At 46.5% G+C, this 25,947-nt stretch overlaps 3 protein-coding genes and 1 non-coding gene across 4 annotated transcripts; 1 reads left to right on the forward strand and 3 right to left on the reverse strand.

Moving 5' to 3' along the window:
• Positions 1–4,604: 4,604 nt before the first annotated feature.
• Positions 4,605–6,087, reverse strand: LOC127335992 (putative cis-zeatin O-glucosyltransferase). Its single transcript, XM_051362730.2, has one exon. The coding sequence runs from the start codon at positions 6,049–6,051 to the stop codon at positions 4,642–4,644; it is 1,410 nt and encodes a 469-aa protein (XP_051218690.1). The 5' UTR covers positions 6,052–6,087; the 3' UTR covers positions 4,605–4,641.
• A 769-nt stretch (positions 6,088–6,856) lies between these two features.
• On the forward strand, positions 6,857–6,928 carry TRNAC-GCA (transfer RNA cysteine (anticodon GCA)). Its single transcript has one exon. It is a non-coding gene; the product is annotated as a tRNA-Cys (tRNA).
• Positions 6,929–12,627: 5,699 nt separating this feature from the next.
• Positions 12,628–16,119, reverse strand: LOC127335990 (uncharacterized). Its single transcript, XM_051362727.2, has 3 exons — positions 15,329–16,119; positions 14,089–14,387; positions 12,628–13,994 (listed from the first exon to the last, which is right to left on the reverse strand). Exons 1-3 carry the CDS (start codon positions 15,507–15,509, stop codon positions 12,909–12,911), a joined length of 1,566 nt encoding a protein of 521 aa, XP_051218687.1. The 5' UTR covers positions 15,510–16,119; the 3' UTR covers positions 12,628–12,908.
• A 118-nt stretch (positions 16,120–16,237) lies between these two features.
• Positions 16,238–24,166, reverse strand: LOC127335991 (uncharacterized). The gene is made up of 4 exons (XM_051362729.2): positions 23,901–24,166; positions 23,764–23,860; positions 17,885–17,939; positions 16,238–16,921 (listed from the first exon to the last, which is right to left on the reverse strand). The coding sequence occupies exons 1-4, from the start codon at positions 24,005–24,007 to the stop codon at positions 16,488–16,490; spliced, it is 693 nt and encodes a 230-aa protein (XP_051218689.1). The 5' UTR covers positions 24,008–24,166; the 3' UTR covers positions 16,238–16,487.
• Positions 24,167–25,947: the final 1,781 nt, after the last annotated feature.

Consider the following 25,947-nt stretch of genomic DNA (forward strand, 5'->3'; position numbering starts at 1 on the left):
TAAATCATAGAATCTAACTACCCGGTAGTAGCTCTGGAAATCTGGGCTATATAAGGCACTAGAGGGAACTTATTTCACTACCATAATTCTGGAACTTACTTCGGACAGAATGAAAACCCAGACACAACCTGGAGTATCCAGATCCTCCTAGCTACCACACAAGAAGTCCATTTTCATTTCTTCTTCTACCAGGTTAGGTGCATGTCAGTGATTTTATTTCACAATCGTAATTCTGGAACTTACTTCAGACAGAATGAAAACACAGAGACAACCTGGAGTATCCGGATCCTCCTAGCTACCACACAAGAAGTCCATTTTCATTTCTTATTCTACCGGGTTAGGTGCATGTTAGTGACTTGGAGTTATTTATGACAAGGTCGGGGTGATGGGCGACTGGCCCTTCGCAGAAGGGGTTTAAGCACCAATCAGAGACAATGGATAATGTACTAGTGATTTATTTTGGTATCACTCGTTAACTTGTTATTTGAAGTTGTATTCCTGTCATTATGTTTATTTGATAGGTTAAGTGAAACCATGAACTTGGTCCATTTTTGTCCATAAGAAACAAGTTGTAATTTACTTTACATGCTCCTTTATGTTTAGTTTTAACTAAATCCAAAAATTTAAAAATACTTTGCACTCCATCTTTACTTTATTTTACTTTTTTTGTATTGCTTACCCGCCATTGTGGCTAACAAACTCTTCGGTGGAGTTAGAAAGCACATGATAGCCACCCCCCCCCCCCCCCCCCCCCAAATTCCATGTTCAACGAGAAATACAAGGTAAAACTATTTCTTTTCCATTTGGGAATTTGCTACCTAGGGCTAGGTACCCCTTCAACTTCCGATTCAAGCCGACTTAAACTCTTTTACCTAGTATTTCTCACCAAACATGGATTTTTGGTGTACAAACCGGTTTCAGAGTTTTTGTTTGATATTTTTTTATCGCCACTTTCGTTGGCATTTTTGCATGTATCTTTCTGGGCCGTGAGTTGACTTTGATGAAACATGGACTTTTAAATTTGAAGTCACGTACTATCATTGCTCATTATTTGTTCTACTAACGTTCGCACGTGTCATTTTATTGGGGGTGTGTTGCTATCCGTGGGTAGCAAGTCATTTTTCCGTTTTTTTTTTTTTTTGAAATGGAGGACAGTGCCCCAGCCTCTACATCGATAGATGCATACGGCGTTTATTTAATTATTGAAAGTATTGTCTTACAAAAGATTACATCATGGGTCGCTCAGGGTCGATACATGAATCAACCATCTAAAAATAAAAGACAACATGAAGCAACTATACACTAACATGTTAATCTACGATCAAAACGCCAACTGCTGGTTTTATAAATCCCGCGCAACCCTCTCTAGACGGCTGCACCCAATACCCATATCCTTGCGCTTCTCCATTGGTTATAGGTAGAACCACATACGAATCCAATGAGTAGCCATTGAAACAACCTGCATAAAAGAAGTAGATTTTGCCTTGTTAAAAATATAATCATTTCTTGTGTTCCAGATCGCCCATAATAAAGCGCGCACACCAACTCTTATATGCGTTTATTCACCTTTGGTGCCCCGGATAACCAATTTCCAAACATATTTGTGATATTAGTAGGCGGAGTAATATTAAAGGCCATATAAAAAAATTGCCACACAATTTTAAATAATGGGCAGGATATGAAAAGATGTTGTTTTGACTCATCTTCGTCACGAAAACAACATTTTTTACTCCCTTGTCAATTCCTTCTCGCTAGATTATCCTTAGTAAGCAACACTTTTTTAAGAAAGAACCACACAAAATTCTAATTTTAAGTGGTACCTTAATCTTCCAAATATATTTACGAAGGAATTTAGTATGGTCATCCATATAGTCTAGATACATGGATTTGACCGAAAAATGCCCGATTTAGTTAACTTCCAAACAAAAGTGTCGGGCTTTGTGGTTAAGTGAATATTAATAAGCCTGCTGCAAAGGTGCGTCCAACTAACCTCCCTATTGCCCGTGATCGCTTGCCTAAAACCTATGTTCAAAGACAATTGACCCATAACTGTAGAAGGATAGAGAGGGAGAGAGATATGCGGAATATGATGGATATTGTATTGCACCTCATGGGCGAGTATATATAGAGTACAAGACTTGGAAGCTAAGAAACCTCCTAGGGAGAATATGGAAACAATCCTAATACAATCCCGTGTAATCTATAACTACCAAATATACTCTAACACTCCCCCGCAGTCGTAGCGGTAGCGACGTGAACAACAGTAGCGTCGTGAACGGTCAGACTGGAGAGAAGCCGAAGGTAGGAACCAACGGGCTGACACTCCCCCGCAGTCATAGCAGGAGCATCGTGGACGGAGTTGCGTCGCGGATGCTTGGACTGTAGAGGAAGCTGGTGAGGTGCAGGCGAGGTGGTAGCCCTTGTGCCGATGTCGAGGGAGCCGAGAGCGTTGGGCGGTGCAACCTTGGTCGGGATAGCCGCGCGAGGGGATGCCGTGGTCGATGTCGTGGTCGGGTGCCGGTGTCGAGGTAGCCGCACATGAAGCCGCAAGCGCATAGTGCGCGAGGAGAGTGACGGAGACGCGTCGAGGCAGTCGTGGAGATGGTCGATGCCGAAGTCGATGCAGTCTGAGCCGTCGAGGACGAGGTGCTGCCCTAGTTTTGCCAGAACTAGGCGCACGTCGGGGACGAAGGCATACTCCGATTTTGCCAGAACCGAGTACGCAAAGACGAAGTCGGCGACGCGGTCGAGGCAGTCGTAGAGGCGATGCCGAAGAAGACGTTGTCGAAGCCGATGAAGACGAGACATCCGACGCGAGTTTGCCAGACTCGGGAACGTGTCGGGGACGAAGGCACTTCCGGTGTTGCCAGTACCGGGCATGCGAAGGTAGGGAACATTACAAAGTGCGCGCCATGTCGGAGTACACTAGTAGAGGAGGTCTCGACGATGGGTGTCGGAGGAGAGGAGCAGGTGGTGTAGTCGGGGAAGAGGCGAGTCTCGACGACGGGTGTCGGAGTAGAGTAGCAGGTGACGTAGTCGGGGAAGAGGCGAGGACGCTGGCGGCGAAGCTGTAGTGTACGAAGACGTAGAAGGCGGCTAACCCAGCGGTGACCAGGGGTGGTCATGCTGGACGCCTAGACGGGCGTTGCGGTGGTCGGCGAGCTCAGCGCGACCTGGAGCGGTTGGCGAGCCCAGCGGCGACCTGGGGTGGGGGCGCGGCGGCGGTACACGAAGTAGGCGAGGAAGACCCAGCGGCGTGACGAAGACCATGCGCGGATGGAGGCGACCCGCGCCGAAGGGGTGGCGCTGTGGTGGCCTCGGACATCGACGCGCGGGGGACGGCGAAGGCGACCGCGTGCGGCGACGCTACGGCCTGAGGGGCCGGCGTAGCTGCAGGGCGCGAGTCGGTGCAGCGGCGGGACGCCACCAGCGATGTACGCGCCTCAGAAGGCGCGTCGTTGGCTAGCAGCGTGGACCAAAGGCGGCGGCGCTGTGACCCGAAGGGCCGACGCAGCGGCAACCCGATGCTCAATCGGTGGTAGGCGCGTGCTCGGGGACGTGCTTGGCGGAGACGTGCGCGCGGTCGGTTGATCAGACCGACGGCGGCGTTGTACGCGCCATGGCGTGGACGACGTGCCGCAGATTGGAGTCGTTGGCGACGTTGTCGGTGATGTCCCGGGCGATGACGGTGAAGACGGACCAGCGATGGAGACCGCGCGGGCGAGACAGTTGCTGCGTCGCACGTAGGCGTCCCGTGTGTGACGCATGCGGCCGTGCCGCGCAGTTGATGAAGATGGCTGGTGCAGTCGATGCCGTTGTCGGAGTAGAGGCGCGCGGTGACGGCGGCGGTGGGCGACTCAATTCGATCTATGATTGGTAAACAAAAAAGGAAAACGCCGCTCGAGCGACCGGCGGAGCAAAAAGAAAACCAATCTACGGATTGGAAAAAAAAAGACTCGAGGGCAGCGGATCAACAGATCGGCGAACGAACCCTCATACGGGTTGCGCGGCCCCCGGAGTAGGCCATGGAGATTGACCTCCCCGGGGGCGGCGCGGGCGGAAGCTTGTGCGGCGGCTAGGTCAAGGAGCGTGCCGCTCTGATACCATGTATAAGGATAGAGAGGGAAAGAGATATGCGGAATATGATGGATATTGTATTGCACCTCATGGGCGAGTATATATAGAGTACAAGACTAGGAAGCTAAGAAACTTCCTAGGGAGAATATGGAAACAATCCTAATACAATCCCGTGTAATCTATAACTACCAAATATACTCTAACAATAACAGTAGCCACTGAAACTTGTTTAGCGTGCACTACGTTATAAAGGAAGGGATACTGCTGAAAAAGAGGCGTGTCTTCTAACCACATGTCTTCCCTAAAGCGGGTCTGTTCACCACTGCCCACTTTGAAAGAGCTCCTACTAAAAAAATCCTCCTTATTTTTAATGAAACCTTTCCAAAAGGGAGAATCATTTGTCATAGTCATTTTTCCGTGGAGGCATGTTATGGGTGAAGTTGTTGGTTTCTTAAGCTCTTCCGATCTCATAATTCGAAATAAAATGTAAAATTTCAAAAATATAATTCAAACTCTTCCGATTTTTTGCACCAGTATGACAGTACGCCCTACGCCGATACCCCATCACCTTGTGATGTAAGCAACAAAGTCATCAAGGCCTTTGCTCGAGGAGCCACCCTCCCCTACGGAGGCACGGACAGCCTCACCGAGCACCTTCGCCCGGTGCCGCACCACCATCCCATTGTCCGAGACCATCGCCTCCTCGATCACCTCCTGGATGGCGGCCGCTGGTACAACCTCACTGTGCTTCTCCCATGGCCTCACAAGGAGGCCCACCTTGAGGTACTTGCAGAGAAAGTCCGCGTCCCACGGCTGGTCGGAGTGCATTGGCCAGGCGAGGATCGGCTTGCCGTGGCTTAAGCTCTCCATGGTCGAGTTCCAGCCGCAGTGGCTCATGAAGGCCGCCGTGGCAGCGTGCGCCAGGATCTCCAGCTGCGGCGCCCACCCGGTGATCACCAGCCCCATCCCCTCAGTGTCTGCAGTGAACTTCGACAGCAGCTTCTCGTAGGGACTCTCGCCGCCTGACTCTGCAAATATGTCGGCTCGGTCGGCGTCGCGTAATACCCAGATGAACCTCTGCTTGCTGCCCTTGAGTGCCGCGGCCATCTCAGCAATCTGCTCTACCCGAAAAGACGACGTGGTTCCAAAGGACACATAGAGCACCGACGCCGGTGGCTGCTTGTCGAGCCACTCCATGCACTCGTGCCGCGTCTTCCCCGGCGGTGTCCTGGCGCTCGCGTCCAGCAGCGGGTTCAGCGGCCCGACCGCGAAGAGCTTCTGGTCCTTGAACTCCGGGTACTCGGCGATGGCGTCGATGAACTCGCCCTCGAGCGCGCGGCACGTGTTCATGACAAGGCCGGCGGAGGCGACGCCTCCCGCTTCCTGCAGCTCCTTCTCCGTCCTGAACACGTACTCCACGAACTCCTTGGACATGCAGACGTCGATGGGAAGGAACTGCAGGCCGTGGTCGGTGATGAGCCTGTGGCCGGCGTCCAGCCACCCGATGTTGTAGGAGATCGCGACGCACTGCAGCCCGAAAGCCTCGCCGTTGCTGAACCGCGCCGCCTCGACCGCGGCGAAGGAGTTGAGCTTGTCGTAGACGACGACGACGCGGCGGTGGGTGGCGGAGAGCGTCTGCAGGAGGACGCCGAGAGGGGCGCGCGCGGCGGTGGTGAAGGTCTCGAACATCGGCATCAGGTGGTTCGGGAACGGGGACGGGGCGGTCGGGTCGGGGGGCGGGGACTCGTAGGTGGAGACGTCGAGGTCGTGGAATTTGATGGAGCCGAGCGCGTCGGGGTCCCAGCCGTGCACGCGCGACCGCGCCTGCCGGACGTGCGCCGCCGGCGCCGCGTAGTGCACCGAGATCCCCCGCTTCGCGACCAGCAGGGACAGGTGCATCAGCTGGTTCAGGTGCCCCTGCGCGGGGAAGGGCACCGCGACGAAGGCCACCGATTCCAGCGAGTCAACCGCCATTGATTTTCTTGGTTCGTACAGACTTTTAGCGTAGAAGGAAGATTGACACTGGCGCTATATATAATCTACTACGAGGGATCTCTCCGCCAACAAATTAGTGAGTAGCAGCAATACTGAGCTTCGTCCAATTAGTCAAGGCCAAGACGCATTAGAGCCAATTTTTTCACATTGGTGGCGTCGCAATACATGATCCCGGATCATGGATATGATAGAATATGTCCCAGCTTCTCTATGAGAAGCCGCCCGATCATTGGCCGTAGCAGCACGAATGCAGTGACGTAAGGACGAAGCAAAGTTAGCGCCACACAGAACAGGAATGGAGGAGCTGCGCAGGCTAGCTACATGCTGCCCGCCGGACTGCCGGAAGGGGCGCGCCGCCTATCTTCGTCATCGGTGACGACTGACGCCGGCCGATCTCTTGGAGCAAAATATCGTCATGTGTACCCGGTCATCGGGAGTTTTTGCCAGACGAGCGTACGCGACACTTGGAGGTTGGAACCTCACGGTGGAGCGGCCACACCGCGGCGGTCGAGCGTCCGGCTTCGCTACGGCAAGCAGGGAAAATGCCATCGCCGTCTGCGTCAGAGTACAAAAACTCCCACCGTGCTTTGTTCTTGCTCCGCCGAAAGAATATGCGTGCGATCGAACGACACGCATGGCTCGATCTCATGGCGTGTCGGTAAGTGCCGGACATGAGAACGAATCAACGCTTGATAACCGATATGTGAATACAGGAAGGAGAGGCGGCTGTCAAAGATTCCGGCAGTTTGAATAATAACTTTATTGGTTGCTAATTGTCAACAAAGGGTCCATAGCTCAGTGGTAGAGCAATTGACTGCAGATCAATAGGTCACCGGTTCGAACCCGGTTGGGCCCTTCATTTCGTTAATTATGCCACAGTTTTTTTTTGCGTCAACTGCCGTTGGTGATTTTTACATCATAACTTTTTGGTCGATGAAAAAAATGGACATGTAGTTACTAATCTTTGACACAGTAATGATGCTAACATGGCCAATAAGTCTGAAGTGGCGACTGGCTAGTCAACTTATTCTCCTTAGTAGCAAGTGAATTATTTGCAACCTTCCAAGCAAAAAAAAAAAACTTTCGGAGGTACATCTGCACTCCAATTCTTCTTCCAAACTGGATTATTACCCACAGGTCTACTACTTGTTGCAGCAAAACTGGAATAGGCCGGTGTTTTTCCCAATGCCAAGTTGCATGCATTATAGACTAAGAAAATACTATAGGATTTCAAGTTCCATGCCATAATATCCTCATGGAGACGTCCACAAGTTCTAATACACAAAATAGCATCTGCATCAGTCGGATCAAAATTATTGCGAACTAGATCTTCTTTCCAAGCTCTTGTTTGGTCCAAAAGATTAACAACTCTTTGAATTCTTCTATTAGGTTTAGAAATCAGGGTTTTATGATATGTGTACCTAGGAATCTTGCTATCCCTCCACACATGAATATTCCTACCATTTCCCATCCTCCATATCATGCCTTTCTTCAACAATTCTAGGCCAAAATGAATAGTTGTGCAAGTAGAGGAACGGTTGCCTGTGAAGACAATGTCAAGTAGCTCACAATTAGGATAGTACTGTGTGTTGACACAAGCACATAAGCTATCCGGGAAAGCTAGTAACCTCCAAGCTTTTTGAGCAAGGAGAGCTTGGTAACTTCATATCCCAAATACACATGCCACCTTGGGATTTTGATCGTTTGAGTTTATCCCTTTCTTTTTGTTGGGATAGCTTGTGGAATTGATTTGGTTAAAATCTCGGCGTGCACTTTGAGCCAATAAACATCTCCCCACTCCATTAATAACTTGCCCAGCCTTGATTGTAAATTCGCAAATTTACCTTTGGTTATACGACCATCTGGCATAGGTAAACCCAGATATTTAACCTCAAAACGATTGCTGCTCCACTTGTGAAGTAGTACGAATACCCTCATGTACATTCTGGGGGGCACATGTTGCTGAATAGGATAGAGTACTTAGAGGAATTGATAACCTGGCCGGTGCATAGAGCATAAGTTTCAAGATTATGCTTAATACACTGAGCCTCGCCATCACATGCCTAAAAAAGCCAAAAGGTTATCATCCACAAACAATAAGTGGAAGATATCAGGAGCTCTCCGACACACCTTGATAGGAGTAATTCTCGCAAGATCCACTTCGATCTCGTTTCAAAAGTGTACATAAGCCATCAGCCGCAAAAAGGAATAGAAAGGGAGATAAAGGATCTCCTTGCATGAGACCTCGTGATGGATAAAAAGCTTCCGATAAAGTTCCATTAAATTTTGCAGAATATTTCACCCTGGTAACACGCCATAATCCATTGTATCCACCGGTGAGAGAACTCCATTTTATGAATCGTCATATACTCATATCCAGAAAATTCCAATCGAATCTATCATAGGCTTTAAATAAATAAGGCTTATAAGAACAATTAGGAGAATTCATTGTAGTACCGTGTTCGAGAAATGCATGCACTCAAAGGCTAGAAGAGCATTGTCTGTGATCATACGTCTAGGGACAAAGGCACTTTGATTCTCCGAAATTATGTCCCCCAAATAGGACGCAAGATGTTTATTAAACGTTTAGTGACTATCTTTATAGAACATTGCATAAGCCAATGGATCGAAAATATTTCAGTTCCATCGGATTATCAATTTTAGGAATCAAGACAACTGAATATCATTGACACCCATCAGGCATGCGTCCAGTATTGAAGAGAAGTTTCACGACATTAATGATCTCTTCACGCATAACCTCCCAATGCCTCTCATAAAAACGAGTAGAAAAACCATCAGGCCCGGCACTACAGGAATGGTGACGTACGCCGACGGCCATGGCGTACGCCGACGGTCAAATGTCGGGGCCGTCGGCGTATGGCCCGGCACAGCCAGCCAGTCGTCTGACCCTCGGCGTATCGTTGCCGTCGGCGTAGCGAAGTCTACGCCGAGAGCAGCCCTCGGCATATATTTGGCCTAGGCGTAGACAGGGCTACGCCGACGGCCACCCTCGGCGTAGACTATTTTTCTAATTTGTCTAATTTTGTAAAAATTATAACTAATTCATATGATGTCAGAAAAATGCGTATAAGGTATCAAAATGTTCAGAAAAACATCCTCTATCCGTGTTAACATAGTAACAATTTGAACACTTTTTTATATGTCCTTGGGTTCCCGTTTTGGCCAGATGGCAATTTAAACGAAGTCAGAAAATCCCGCGGAGCCGCATGGCGTCATTTTATGTGTCCTAGTAACCACTCCAAAAGACGGAATTGGGATACGGCAGTTATTTTGGAAAACCCATAACAAACAGGGCTATCAAGTCCAGAGTTCTATGGCTTTTAGGGGAAATGAGTAGAAAACGGCCCGTGACACCGCATAATATGTCGGAACGAGGCCATATTTGGCACGTGCGTCCTCCCTGGGATGGGAAGCAAGGCCCCGGAAGCGGATTTCCAATCCGACCAATGGGCGATGGTTTTTTCATTTTCGGGGTACAAAAACGGGTTTTTTTTGTGAAGCAGCTACATGGGGAGTATTTTTGTATTGCGCGAGACCTCTGCGTAGTAGTAGGACACCGCCTCCGCACCACATATCACATGACATATGTGCGCTCTAGCTATCTGAGAATCCCTACGGCTTCCTGCGGTGTCCCGCCGAATCCGTTGGAAACTGACCGGATTTGAATTAGGGGTACACTTTCCGTCGCTCAATAAATTCCGCGAAAAATGTTTTTAGGTCTACGACACATCACTTTATGTGCTAAATTTTTTCCGTTTAGCGCGATGGTGAACGGGTGCACCAGCGCGCCCGGTACGGCAAATACCGCATTTCCGTGGGGCCGTTTTGGCTGGATGACAATTTAAACTAAGTTCGAAAATCCATTGGAGCCACATGGCGTCATTTCATGTGTCCTAGTGACCACTCCAAAAATTAGAATTAGGATACATCAATTATTTTAGAAAACCCTTCACAAACAGAGCTATCACGTCCGGAGTTCTATGGCTTTTAGGGCAAATAAGTAGGAAACGGCCTGTGACACCGCATAGTTTGTCGGATCGATGCCATATTTGGCACGTGTGTGGTACCTAGGATGGGAAGCAAGGCCCCCGGAGCGGATTTCCAATCCGACCCATGTGAGATAGTTTTTTTCATTTTCGGGGTGCCAAAACGGGTTTTTTTGTGAAGCAGCTACATGTGGCGCATTTTAGTATTGCGCAAGACCTCCGCGTAGTGGTAGGACACCGCCTTCGCACCACATATCACATGCCATATGTGCGCGCTAGCTATCTGGGAATCCATGCGGCTTCCTGCGGTGTCCCGCCGAATCCGCTGGAAACTGACCGGATTTGAACTAAGGGTACACTTTTCGTCGCTCAATAAATTCCGGGAAAAATGTTTTATATCTATGATACATCATTTTATGTGCTAAATGTTTTCCGTTTAACGTGATGGTGAACAGGTGCACCAGCGCGCCTGGTACGGCCATACCGCATCTCCGTGGGGGCCGTTTTGGCCAAATGACAATTTAAACGAAGTCAGAAAATCCGTTGGAGCCGCATGACATCATTTTATGTGTCCTGGTAACCACTCCAAAAGTCGGAATTAGAATACGGCAATTATTTTGGAAAACCCTTCACAAACAGGGCTATTACGTCCGGAGTTCTATGGATTTTAGGTCAAATGAGTAGAAAACGGCATGTGACACCGCATAGTTTGTCGGAACGAGGCCATATTTGGCACGTGCGTGGTCCCTGGGAAGGAAGGCATGGCCCTGGGAGCGGATTTCCAATCCGACCCATGGGCGATGGTTTTTTCATTTTTGGGGTGCCAAAACGAGTTTTTTTGTGAAGCAGCTACATGGGGCATATTTTAGTATTGCGCGAGACCTCCGCGTAGTGGTAGGACACCGCCTCCGCACCACATATCACATGCCATATGTGCGCGCTAGCTATCTGGGAATCCCTGCGGCTTCCTACGGTGTCCCGCCGAATCCGCTGGATACTGACCGGATTTGAAATAGGGGTACACTTTCCGTCGCTCAATAAATTCCGCGAAAAATGTTTTTAGGTCTATAGCACATCACTTTATGTACTATTTTTCCGTTTAGCGTGTTGGCGAACAGTGCACCAGCGCGCTCGGTACGGCCATTTCGCATCTCCCGAGGGGGGCGTTTTGGCCAGATGGCAAACTGGACGTCATATTTGGATTCCTCTAATTTTTAGGTTCAAATGATGATGTGGATCTTATATTTAGATTCCTCTCATTTTTCTGATCGATTTAGACATATTATTTGTGGAATTTCAATTTTTCGATTTAAAGATATTAATTATTCCATATTAAATAGAAAAAACCAAAAATAAAATCATTTTATTGTTATTTGAATTCAATATTATTAATCATTATTACTTATATATTCATTATTGTTTACTTAAGTAATTGTTTGGAATTCAAAAATAATGAGTTGTGACATCACGGTCCAAGGGTTAATAGGGTTGATAGGCTATTATTATCAGCAAGGTGTCATTTTTTTAAGGGAAGCTCATCCGAATGGAACCAAGAAGTTAAGCGTGCTAAGGTTGGAGTAGTGTGAGGATGGGTGACCGATTGGGAAGTTTAACTATGATTGTAATCTGACCTAAGATTAAGTGTACTTAGAGTTAAAAGTGTATGGGTGAAAGATAAACAAGTAAAAAAATGGTGTAAAAAAATTAAAATTTTAAAACTCTATGCCGACGGCAAAGCCCTCGGCATATAAAAAAATTAAATTTTATTTCGAATTTTCTTTTGAATTTTTTTTGGAAAAAAGAAAATTCAAATTTGTAAAATTTGTGTGCCGACGGTTTTGCCGTCGGCGTAGCGTGCCGACGGCAATATTGTCTATGCCGAGGGACCTAAACGCCGACGCCATACGCCGAGGGCTGCCGTCGGCGTAGCCTATGTCGAGGGCCAGGCGTGGCTACGCCGAGGGTAGCTGGCCGTCGGCGTATGCGTCCATTCCTGTAGTACGGGTGCCTTGATTGGTCCTATTTGAAACAAGGCATCTGATATTTCCTTCTGTATAAACTCCCTACACAGATCTTCGTTCATCTCAGAAGAAATCTGTTCTAGAGTGATATTGATAACCTCCGCACAATTAAGAGATGGATCCGTAGTGTAGAGGGATTTGAAGTAATGTTCATGGGGACTGTTTGAACAACCTCATCATCATCTTTCAACTTAGCAATTTTGTTTCCACATGCCTGCCAAACCGCTCTATGGTGATTTTGGGAGGTGGAACGTGTAAGCAGACTTGTCATCCAAAAATGTTATAGAAACAAAAACGATGCTCGATCTGCATTTTGCGAGGTGGAACGTGTAAGCGGGGGAAGTAAGATACACCTGCAAAGAGAATTATTTTTCTGGAGTGCACTCTTGTGTTTTGTCCAGTTTTAATTCGTATGCAATATCCAAAACATGATAAAACCATAATGATGTTTTGCAGCACTAATCGTGAGGCAAGTAACAGTACAGATCCAATGATAACAATGTGCACGGTAGAACGTCAGAGTCTCATTTCTCCATCCTTTCTGGAAATAAAAAGGGTGTACATTATTGACGAGTGGCTACTGCAAACTGTACTTCATTCGATCCTAAATATAAGATGTTTTGCATCTAAAAATAATACTAATACTAGTATAAGATGTTTAGGCAAGTTAATTTATCTTAGTTAAACATTTGTTTTAAAAAAAACTAGTCATTCGGTTGCAAATCATTTTTTCCTGCAACAATCAATTTTTGTCTAGCTAGTGTCATCAGCATCAGCCGGGTCTGTTCTTCCGTGCGGCAGCACCTTGTTAGGTTTCCTCATCGTTCTTGACGACGTGTGTCCCCTCCTTTGTGGCTCCAACAACACTCCCCACCTCCGTCTCGGCCGTCGTCGTCGTTGTCGCGCCAAAGTCTGCGACGGCGGAACTGCACTGGACCTGCTGTCCAGCTTCGACACGTTGATGATAGCTGTGAGGCAGAAACTGAGGGGCCATGGGCCTCACATGCTGACGGTTGAAGCCAGGGCCAAAGTACGGTGGCTGCTGCTGCTGCTGCTGCTGCATGGAGGGCATCGGCCGCTGTTGCTGCGCCGGGTGAGCCACATTTTCATTTTGTGTCTGCTGCTGCTGCTGCTGCTGCTGCATGAAGGGCATCGGCCGCTGTTGCTGCGCCGGGTAAGCCGTATTGCCATTCTGTTGTTGTTGGTGGTGCTGCTGCATCATCATGCGATGATGATGCATCGCCAGTTCGTTAACATGTTGCTGATAAACCCGCCTCTCGCGCATCTCTTCCGTCTCCGGCTGCGCCTGCATCGCTGGATAGTTCGTCGGGAGGGTCACCGGCCGCGGTGGTGTGAACGATTGGCCAGCAGGGCCCAATTGGCGTCCCATCGGTGTCGGACCAAAACAGCCAGGGGAAGCAACGGGTGCAGCCCAGTACGCGGGCGCCTGGTGGCCGGTAAATGCCACCGGCGGCCGCGGCGGCAATGATGCATGTGTGCTGTACACCATCTGCCGCCCGGTTCCACCGTGGTGGTGGTGGTAGCCTGTAGCTCCAGGACGCGCTTTCATGCCGCCTCCGCATATCGACGGTGTCTGGCTTTGACCCCCAGCTTGTGGTCCGAGGCATCGGCCCGGTGGCAGCGCCGGGAGAGCCTGCTGCGGCGTAGCGACCTGGACGGTCCTCTCGCGCTTCCGTCGCTTCGAGATTTTCGGTTTCGCCTCTTTTTGGTGGCCCGTCTCCTCCGGCAATGGCTGCGACGTGGCTGCTGGACAGGTTTCTTCGCTCGTGCCGCTGGGACCGGCCTCGTCTTCATCGTCGTCGGCGGCGGCCTTGTTTTTGTTCTTCCTTCCCTCTTTCGTCAGGTAAATCTTGCACACGACGAATTCGTCCAGCTGCAGCCACTCTCAGCATTGGTCAGACCAGCCATCGATTAGCCGCATTACAAGTGCGAGAAACTGCAAGGAAGAGTTGCTGGAAGGAACTCACCGTCTTCCTTCTTTTAGAGCTGCCGTCGAGCTTGTTTTCGTACTCCGGGATGGTGATCTCGCGCATCAGCCACTCGCCCTTGTCCTCCTCCTTGTAGTTGGTTCCCTCGAAGTAGTTGAGGACGGAGTAGGAGTACTTGATTTTGCCGCGGGTGACCCCCGAGTTGGTGCCCGTCGACGTCTTCCACCGCCCGCGGCCGTCCTCGGTGCACCGGGACGGCCTGTCGCCGTTCTCGTACTTGCGAAGCCTGGAAGACAGGAAGTACCAGCAGCCGCCATGGTCCCTGTTCTTGTAGTCTCCTGCGATCGATGAATGTAATAAGCACTAAAGTTTTAAATAGCGATGCTACAGTGGAAAAACTTAAAACGGAGCCTGAGCTGCACCTAGCTCTTTATTTGCAAACACTTAAAATTCGTATTTTCAAAAAATCGGAATTAAATTTTTAGAGGTATCCAATAACGTATACTACTACATGGGTATAAAATATCAATATATGAAACTAATTCATATTCTAGGCTGCACAAATTGTCATAAATTTCATAGTGAATAGTGCACATTTGGAGACTATTAAAATTTTCAGGTTTTGTCTATTTCTTGTGGCTTACACCATTAGCATACATCATTGGCTACCTCTAAAATGTTGTTCTTTCAAATACAAATTTTGACTCTTTGAAAAATAAAATAGAAACTACATGTACTTTGGTCTCCGAAACGCCACACTACAGTGTATATCTAGATTCTAAAACACTCTCACTAATGCTATGCACATGTAGCGTCAAATAGAAACTCTCGCTAATAGCTTGCTAAATTACGCTAAAACGTTAACTTAGACAAGAAGATAGCGCTATTTCTTCGCGAGGATCAAATATTTTTAGATATAAGTGTTTGAAAATTGAACCTTTGTGTGTAAGTATGCGCTTATGCACTATTTTTTTATCGCTGCGATCATCATCATGCATGGTTGTTAGTAGACGTCGTTGATACCTGATTTTTCGAGAGTTTTCTTACTCACTCCGAACCCTTTTAATTGACTAGAATTTAATATAAGTTGTACTGGATTAAGGTCAATTAAGAAAAATCGGAGGAAGTATTTAGAAAACGCTAAATAGATTTGATTTCACTATATAGCTTTCTTAACGGCTAGAAAATATTGACATCAGCGACATTAGCGCGCTATTTTAAACTTTTGATATGCACTCGTTGTGGAGGACGACGCGTGTGCTGTGCAGGTAGTACGCACCGTTGAGAAGCAGTTGGTCCGGGTGGTAGCGGTAGACGTAGTCCTCGATGATGGCGTCGGTGGGCACGTGCGGCCTGCCCTGCAGCCGGGGGAGGAGGTAGTACTCGATCAGCTCATCGTCCGTCGGCGTGAACCGGAATCCCGGCGGGAACCTGTTGCTCTCCTCCTCGATTTCTGACATGTTGCCGTTGCAGGAAGAAGAGGCAGGATCGTCGACGAGATCGGGCCAATCTCGGAAGGGTTTATCTAATCAGGATGTTTGTCTACAGCGTTTTATTTCCTAGGCGGCGCTACTTGTAATAGTTCGACTAGGACCCGCCGGCGTCAGGTTGAGCAAGGACCGGACAGGAGTCCGGAGCGAGGTCCAGCTCTAGAGACGCTGCGAGAGGTTGACTGTCAATCCTATTTCCAGCCGCAAACGACTCAAACAGCTCGACCTATTTAACCGACCACGACTCATGTTCTGCTAAAGCCGCCCGGCGACTAATTGGACACCGTGTGCCATCCATCTCACTACTCTTTTCTTACACCCAGTCAGGTAGGTGAAATTGATCTTCATCAGTCTGCCTTTGTAATTCTCTGCACATTCAGAGCAGCATCCATCAGCGCTGGTCCAACCCCTCTTAGGGTATCTCCAACATGCCGACACCAACGGGCCGACGCTGTCCGTTCGAGTCTGCACGGTCTAACGGCGCGACCCAAACAAACTGACTTCCGCTGGAAATGCGGTCATGTGCTTCCTTTTAGATGTTACTCCCCCTTTGCAAGGACATTTGGATCCAAACCCCTATAATGCCACCGAAAATTCAAACGAACGTGCCGTCATACTAATTCAGATGTGCTTGAAACAGGAACATATATCCGTCCTGATATGTGCTTAATCTACTTCCTCTTCTCGTACCCATTCCGGAACTGAAAACAGACCATTGTATATATACCAAGTACTGACTGCCCTGCAGATTCAACGAAAAGTTCCAAAATGATATTTACTGGTGAGACTGTTATGTCTCACCATGTTCTGGCGCCAAGAGTCTCGTCTCAAGCAATACTATCTAGTTACTATACCACAGCGGACCACTAACAAACAACTAGGTTATCTGTGAAGAAGGGAAGATCTAATGGCAAAGTACTTGTTAGATTTTTGGGTGAGAGTGAGGTTTCACTTTGCAGCTTGTAGCGCCAACCACTCTGCTTTGCTCAAGCCATAGTAGACCGCTTTGCCTCCAGGCCACATACGGAAATTCCAGCCCATGGGAGATCCACCGATGACATAAGAACCTTTCACACCGTCGCCCAACTGATTGGTACGGTTTGCTATCTCGCTCGCATTGGATTCCCGCTGAATCCCCATTGTCGCAGCCTGCGAGCTAGCATGCTTGAGTGGTACCTTCCCACCTGTATTGTGCAGAAACATTGCATCCTGGTCTATCTGAGCCTGAGGAACTTGATTCTTCGCTACAGATGGCACTTCTCCTGCAGTCTTGTTCTGGACAGCTCTAGCTGCAGGTATGTCCAATGGTTTTATAGGCTCAGCAGCAGCAGCAGATATATCCAGCCGCATTTTCTTGGATAATTCCATGACAACCTTTATCTCTGCAACACAGGGTGAATGAGCAGGGGCAGACTAGTTAGCCTTATTAATTATCCTCGACAGATGCAAGCACGTGCATGAGCAAGAACTCATGCATTGAAAGTACTCTTCAAATATATAAGCATTAAGCCCCAGGCGATCAACAGACATTTCCCGCCAAAACGCAGAACACAACTTTAAGTGGCCTTTCAGAAATAAGTGCAAAAATGGATTCCTACTGCTTGTATGAATATACGCAAATTTCGTATAACAGCTGATGGGTACAAGAACCTGGACACAATACATTATGATCCTGGGTACTACAGACACATGACACAATGCATCACATTATCCCATCTGTTCCATAAAAAAGATGTACAGTATAAAAACAGATGTACAGCGTAAGTGTTTTCAGAAGTCAAACCATGTAAAGTTTGACCAAACTTCTAGAAAAAACTATCAACCTCTACAATGTCAAATCAATTTTATTAGATGCAGCATTAACTATTTTTCATATTTTGTTGATATAGTTATTGATAGTTTTTTATATAAACTTGGTCAAACTTTACAGGATTTGCCTTTTGACAAATTTTATACGCCTTCCTTTATGGAACGGGGGTAGTACAGAACAACGGGTGTTTGTCAAATGCAGGGCTGTGAAATGTAACATACAGCCGTTTTTACATCTTACAGAAATGTAACAGACTGATAAATGTGTACTAGATGTCAAATCGCAATTGTTACAGATATCCTCAGTATTGGGGACTAAATCCACAGTTGCAAAGAGCCAGTCACTGTCCAGACAACTGAGGCAATCCTAGTACATCAAGAGAGCAATATGCTTATATAAAGATGGAATCTAGAGGAAATGGTTCAAGACAATATTCAAATCTAATATCTGTAGCTAAGCAAGATCATAGCCAATACATCAGGGAAGTTCAACACAACTTCCTAAGTTCTAACACCAATGTGAACTGAACATTTACCTTTTAGGATCTCAAGAGCAGCATCTTCCTTTCGGAAATCAGTTGCTCGGCAAACCTTCAACACAACAAAGGTACCATTTAGAGAGGCATTCCATTTTAATCAGGATAGATCAAACGACAATTGACAAGTAAACAACAGGTGAGGGCATGTCGAACTTTTAAGTTTTACAATACAGTAGCGCACATCAGCCATGGCAGCACACACTTGCACTGAATAATGGCGTCTTAAAATACCGGCTAATGTAGTCACCACTCGCCACCACATTCTCTGTAATCTAATCTCTGTTCTGTACAAGTAATGCTATGGCCCCTGTGTTTGCTGTCACGCCTTTTAATCCTAACCCGCAGACGCCGAATGCTATTGAGGCAGTGAAGAGGCTGCGGGCAGTTAGTCCTTCTTTGGAGGCTCCGTCTTCTGCAGCGGCTACTCCTCGTGTGTCGGCGGATGATTTGCGTTTGGCACTCGATGCAGCATGTTTTGGTTCTTCTCTTGCCGTGGATCACTCCCGCTCAGACAGGCCAGCCAGAGGCCGGGTGTGTACTCTCGCCCGTATTACTCCTGCGGCGGCGAGGCGGGCTGCGGCTGCCATGGCTGCTTGCGCGGGAGCGCATGCCGGAGAGGGTGACCTGCAGCATGCTGTTGGTTCGGGTGCAGGAGAGGTGGTGCCGCGAGGGGGGTCTTCTTCACCCTTACCCCCTCGGGCATCCTCACCTTCACCTCGCTGGCCGAGGCGCCGGCTCCTACTTCCGCCGCTCGTGGGGGCTCTTCATTGACCCTGCCCCCACAGCCGGCGTCTTCTTCGCATGGGCCCGATGGGGCTCTCTTGGCCCGGTCGGCCAGCCCTCCTTCCGCTGGTGCTGCGGTAGAGGGGTTTCCACCCCCGCCGCCATCGAGCCTGGCGAGCCAGCCGGCATCGCCTAGAGCGGCCATGGGCATGGACGGCGACGTGGCGTCACCTCCCCCAGCTGGGGGCGCTGCTAGGATCCCACGCGTGGAGCCTGCTAGGGGAGGGTCTACTTCGTCTACCACCCCACGCGTGGAGCCTGCTACGGGAGGGTCTACTTCGTCTACCACCTCCCCTAGGGCTGCCGCTGCTACGCGGGCCTCGGGCGCCTCGGCGGTCATCCCCATTCGCCGAAGTTCTCGCCATGGGGTCGGCATAGATGGGGCGACGGCCACGGATGAAGACTCCATGGAAAGGGCCATGCGTCGCAAGGCAGAGTCAAACCTTGACTTCTCAGGTACTATTAATAGTTCAAAGTCTTTTTATCTTTCCCAACACCGCTTATGGCTTCTAAGTTGCATAATGTGGGTATTTCGTTGGGTTCTTCTATTAGTTCTATTTCTATTTTGGCTAATGCTCTGAGACGTATGGAGTTTGATAGACTCAAATTTACAGTCGGATACCTCTTTTTCTGACGAGGATGAGGAGGAAGCGTACGCCGTCTCAGAAGGTTGGTCTAGATGACACTGCTCTGGGCTCTTGTATTGAATTACAAGCGGCTAAGCGCAAATCAAGACTTTCATCCATTAAGCGTAATGCATGGCCTAATAAAAAGACTAAGGTGACTAAATCTCCAATTGTTTCCAAATGAATGGCATGTTTGAGAATAGCGGCTGAAAGACTTGGCTAAACACTTACACATCGCTGAAAGCATTAGGGAACATGTTTAGATTTTGTTGCTATCCCCGAGACGGGCAAACAGAACTATTCAACAAGTTTTCTAAATCGTCTGTCAGGCGGGGAAGACTTTGCTTGGGTATCCCGCCCGCCTCGGGGGCGTTCTGGTGGCCTATTAGTTGGCATTCGAACTACAACAATGGAAATTTTGGATAATTCCAGAGGTGACTTTCATATTAAGCTTCACATCCGGAATAAGTCCGATAATTTCATATGGAGTTTGGTGTCTGTCTATGGTGCTGCCCAGGATGTTCATAAGCCTGCCTTTCTACAGGAGTTGGTTAATCTAGCGAAGGACAATCCGCACCCTATCATCATAGACGGGGATTTTAATTTGCTTAGATACCCTCATGAGAAGAATAGGGGCAGATTTGAAACCCGCTGGCCTTTCTTATTCAACGCTGTCATTGACAGTTTGGATTTGAGAGAGGTTTCAATGGGCGGGAGACAATTCACTTGGGCGAATAGTCTACCCGAGCCTACTTACGAGAAGTTGGATCGCGTATTGATGGACTCAGAGTGGGAATTTAAATTCCCTCTAGTATCAGTACGGGTTCTTCCTCGGATTGAAGCTTTGTCGGACCACGCCCCAATTCTGTTAGCTACTGGTACACCCTTGCCGTCACGTAGACGTCCGTTCAAATTTGAACTTGGATGGCTTAATCGGGATGGCTATTGATATGGTTAAATTTATTTGGGACAAACCCGTCGCTGGGAGCACCCCAATCCAAAGGTGGAATAATAAATTACCCTCCATGCGTAGATACCTTGGAGGGTGGGCTAGGCAAATGCCGGGACAGCTCAAAAAAGAGAAACGCGCTCTATCATCAGATATTGATGCTTTAGAGGCACTTGCTGAAGTACGTCCACTGACAACGCATGAGATTGAACTTAAAAGTCAGTACAATGCTAAGTTGGTCGGCTTACTTCGTGAGGAGGAACTCAAATGGTACCAGAGATCTAAATCCCAGTTCTTGTTAGAAGGAGATACGAATACGAGATACTTTAATAGTGTGGCCAATGGCCGACATAGAAAGAAACTCATTCACTCTCTGGTTCAAGATGAGGGTCTGATCGAAGGTCATGAGCAATTAAAGTCCTACATTACTTCTTACTATAAAGGCCTTTTTGGTGCCCTGGAGGATTCTAATGTATCCATGGATGAATCCATGATTGATAATATCCCCCAAGTGTCTCCTGAAGAAAACGCCATTCTTACTTCCCCTTATTCCGAGGAGGAGATAAGAAAACGGTATTTCAAATGGAACACAACAAGGCGCCAGGGCCCGATGGTTTCCCGGCTGAGTTCTACCAAACCTTTTGGGACATTATCAAAATTGACCTATTGGACATGTTTGCCGAATTACATAAGGGCCAATTGGATCTGTTCCGTATCAATTTTGATGAAATTATTCTTTTACCAAAGGTTACTGATGCGGAACGGGTCCAGCAATACAAACCAATATGCCTTCTAAATGTTTGTTTCAAGATATTCACAAAAGTTGCTACCATTCCACTAAATTCAGTGGCAGATAAAGTGGTCCGTCCTTCTTTTACCGCTTTTATGCAAGGTAGAAACATCCTAGATGGGGTGGTCACCTTACATGAGACAATTCATGAGATGCATCGTAAAAAGTTGAATGGGGTAATACTCAAGATCGACTTTGAAAAAGCCTATGATAAAGTCAAGTGGTCCTTTCTTCAACAGACCCTTAGAATGAAAGGTTTTTCTCAGGATTGGCATGTTCTTATTAATAACTTTGTTTTTTGTGGGAGTGTTGCCATTAAGGTCAATGATGACATTGGTAAATACTTCCAGACCAGAAAAAGGTTGAGGCAAGGTGATCCACTATCTCCAATGTTATTTAACATTGTAGCGGATATGCTTGCAATTATTATAGAGCGCGCTAAGACTGATGGTCAAATTGAAGGTGTAGTCCCCCACTTAGTTGATGGCGGCTTATCCATTTTTCAGTACGCTGATGACACAATTCTATTTATGGATCATGACTTGGAAAAGGCACGAAACCTGAAATTAATTCTTTCAGCATTCGAGCAGTTATCCGGTCTTAAGATTAATTTCCATAAGAGCGAATTGTTTTGTTTCGGTGAAACCGTCGATGAAGCCAACTCATATGCTGAATTATTTGGCTGTGGGATTGGTTCTTTTCCAATTAGCTACCCGGGTATTCCGATACACTAACGGAGACTCACTTTGGATGAATGGAAACTTGTTGAAGAAAGACTTCAAAAACGTCTTACTAGTTGGAAAGGAAAATTACTATCCCTTGGTGGAAGATTAGTTCTCATTAATTCGGTACTCACAAATATGGTACTGTATATGATTTCTTTCTTCCAGTTACCAAAAGGAGTCTTGCATAGATTGGACTATTTCCGATCAAGATTCTTTTGGCAAGGGGATAGTGAGAAGAAAAAATACCGGTTAACTAAATGGAGTGTTGTATGCCGTCCGGAAGATCAAGGTGGACTTGGTGTTCATGATCTTGAAGTTAAGAACAGGACTTTGCTCGGTAAATGGCTAGCCAGGTTGTTAACAGAGGATGGGGTATGGCAACAACTTTTGCGGAAAAAGTACGTTGGCTCAAAGGCGATATCTCAGGTTCTGTGGAAACCTGGAGATTCACATTTTTGGGCCGGCATCATGTCAACTAAGAAGTACTTTTTCCCATTTGGTTCTTTCTCCATTAAGAATGGGGCGGAGGTACGGTTCTGGGAGGATCGATGGTTGGGAACAACCACTCTTCGTGAACAGTATCCGTCCTTGTACAGTATTGTTCGTCACAAAGGGGATACTTTGCAGAAGGTGATGGAATCTTCTCCCCCCTCTAAGAGGTTCAGGCGTGATCTTGTCGGTCCTCGGCTAGTTTCCTGGAATGAACTACTTCAGCGGTTAGGTTCTATCCAGTTGGTTCAGGGGACGGGTAAATTCCGTTGGAGTCTCACCAAAAATGGCATATTTTCGGTTAGCTCCATGAGCACTATGCCTATCTACACAACCGGTTTTAAATAATAAATCCATCTGGAAGATGAAGAAACCTCTCAAAACAAAGGTCTTTGCATGGTATCTTCGTCGAGGTGTGATTCTTACTAAAGATAACCTTGTAAAGCGCAACTGGCAAGGTTGTACGAAATGTGTGTTCTGTTACGAGGAAGAGACAATAAAACACCTTTTCTTCAACTGTTGAGTTGCTAGATCTATATGGTCAATCATTCAGATAGGTTCTACCTTATACCCTCCCCGTAGCATTGCAAATATTTTTGGCAATTGGCTTAATGGGGTGGATTCTAGGTACAAAACGATTATCAGAGTGGGAGTGATTGCGGTTGCATGGTCGCTTTGGCTATGTAGGAATGACAAGGTTTTTAATGACAAAAATTCTTCTCTTATGCAGGTCATCTACCGGTGTACGGCTTTGCGCCGTTCATGGTCGGCATTTCAGCGTTTGGAGGATCGCGACCTCTTTATGGAGGTGCCTACACGATTGGAGAACACGGTCACGGAGTTTATTTCCCAACATGGGTGGCTGCATAGTCGGAGAATTGAAGCCAACGAAGTGTCATAGTAGTTGGCTTTTATCTTTTTTTTTATCGCTTATCGATGGATCATAGACTTCTGAACGGCTGTGTGCATCCTAGTTATGCAGAGGCTAGGTGTAATGCTTAAAACTTTTTGAGTAATAAAACGCCCCTTATCAAAAAAACAAGTATGTCGTTGTTTCCACCAATACCCATTTCAAGTTCTCAACTAGAAAAGGGAGCTTGAGCCAAAGGAGTGCATCATTGGCTTTGGTGGCGCGTGCCGCTTTAATTAAAAGCAGTGCAGTAGCATTATAGCAAGCACAACACTATTGTCAAAAGAGCACATATTGTAATTATCACGCATTTTCATCTTGTAAATGGACAGTGCTAAAAGGGGTGCATCGAACGTTCAATGAAATCCTCAATTCAATCAATAATCTGAATTCCCCCCATCTAAACTAGCAAGCACAACACTACTGCCAGTATTTTACCCTGAGGCATTGGTCAACTAACATCACCTGCTCTGCGTGAAGATTTTTTTAATTCTTATCCCAATAGGTTTCACCCGGAGTAGGATTATGCAAGATGCTACTGTTTTTACCAAGCCTGAATGCACGGATAAATTCTCGGCGAGAATATAGGGTTTGGAGTGGGGACCTGAAGGAAGCGGCCGCGGAGGTTGGCGACGGCTACTCTGATCTTGTAGTAGGGGGAGTGGTGGAAACCCACCTCCTCCAGCTTCCGCTTCTTCGGCCGCACGGCGGCATCGGCGGCGGAAAACAGGGCCGGCGGCGGCGGCGGCGGAAAACAGGGCCGGCGGCGGCGGCGGCTTGATATCGGCGGTGGCCGTGGGCTCCGACGACGGCGGAGGAGGCGTGGTGCTGGTGGGTTGAGCGGACATCGCTACGTGGGTGGGAGGGAAATGGTTGAACACTGGATGGGAAAAGTTGAAGGCGAGATAAGCAATGGAGTCGCTGTTGTGACGAATTATGGCGGCCCGTCTCCGTCTGGAAGGCGTGGCGTTTGCAACAAGTACTTCTCCGCCCACGCATGGATCTAGAACAGAGTGTGCAGTCCAACTTCCCCTAAATTTAAATATTGAATAATTATTTAATTATCATGTCAAAAAATCAAGACGATGGGTAACATGGGTGCGGCCAGTCTGACAGACTGACAAAGTAATAAAGGACGAAGCGATGGATCACTTTAGCTGCTGTGCCTTCTCTAGAGATCTTGTACTATATGATTTCACCTACATCAATAAGTCTAAATGATGTGAAGAGATAAAAATAGATGTGTCTTCCCTACTATTGTATAGGTTACAACCTTTTATTTACTTTGTAGGTTATTTTGTTTTGTTTCGAATTTTTGAGGACCACATATTCTTCTTATTTTATTGTGGTGGGCATTGTGGACCACCTATACTTATTTATTTCGTAGCCTTTCTTATCTTTTCTTGTTCCCTATCTCGAACATTATGGAGTGTCTTCATCACTTGAAGGCGTACCGCTGCTAGGCACCTCACTAGTGACTCGTCCACTAGGTGCATCGTCATGCGTTACCTTCACCTCATCATGTGCGATGGCCCAGCATAACGCCAATGAAATACCGTTTCATTAGTACTACATCTCTCAAAGTGGTACAACAAAAATATTTGCGATTTCAAAGCATGTCTGTAGAATTATACTCAAAATCTTTTTAGAAGATTTGCCTAGCCTCCAAATAAAAATAATAAGGTAAAATTGCAAATAAAATCCAAAACAACAACTCGTTGAGTAACTTATTGCTAACTCTAGCTATAGGGATACTTGGCCCATTGAAGAACCCTGATTGAACTCTAGCTACTTGGGCCTTAGGATTAGGGATCTGGTTCCCTTGTACTCCTAGTCTATGTTTCCACCATGGTATATGTAAAAGTTGACTTCATCGACTTCAATGGCTAGTTCTTGCTTCTTGGTAATAAATATCTATAAGTAGTTGTTAGGACAAGATGATTACTTTTTATATGCTCATCGGGTTTTAGGGCTTCACATAAAATTATGGAGTTACGGTTTAATACATGATGGAATTCGGGTTTCCTATTTGTCATATAACGTTAAGGAAATGACTTGTTGAGTAAAGTTGAAAGTGACAAATAACTTTTTAATACATGTTAATAATATTTTTTACATTTTTCTTATTTTTTTCATTTTAAGAAAAATATAAATAGGATAAATATAATTTTAGATTTTAAATACCAAAATTGATGATCTTAATGATAAAATAAAATTAATTTTGGTATTTTATTCATTTTCTAAATGATTATTACCTCTTTCAAAAATATTACTAATTATAGAAATTACTTGGAATTTATGATAAAAGAAAATAATTAATTAATAAGTACTAAATAATTGAATAATCATTTTTCTTAAAAACTTGAGATTATATTTTTAATGGATAGAGATTATTTGAAAATTTTGATATTCTATTTGTATTTTTTGAATTAAAATAAATTTGGTATGAATTCCTTATGTTTCTTTTATTTTCAGGAATTTAAGCAAATAGGAAATGCTATTTTGGAATTTGTATTTTTTGGATTATTTTTTGTACCAGGACAAAACTTACTCACAGTTTCTGACTTTTGGGTCTAGGCTCTCGTTAGATGCCTCGTTGGCAGTTGACTGGGTCAAACTTGTCAAAGGGCCCTGATACGTCCAATTTGCATCACTATTTTATATCATAATTTACTGTTATTTTTGATTCATTGATATATTTCATATTTAGAGGTGATACATTCCATCTATTTTTGCATGTTTGATGATTATTGGAGAATTAACCGCCGGAGTCAGGAATCTGCTGGAA

This window comes from Lolium perenne, chromosome 2 (assembly GCF_019359855.2).
Source record: "Lolium perenne isolate Kyuss_39 chromosome 2, Kyuss_2.0, whole genome shotgun sequence".
In the NCBI taxonomy this organism is placed as follows: domain Eukaryota; kingdom Viridiplantae; phylum Streptophyta; class Magnoliopsida; order Poales; family Poaceae; genus Lolium; species Lolium perenne.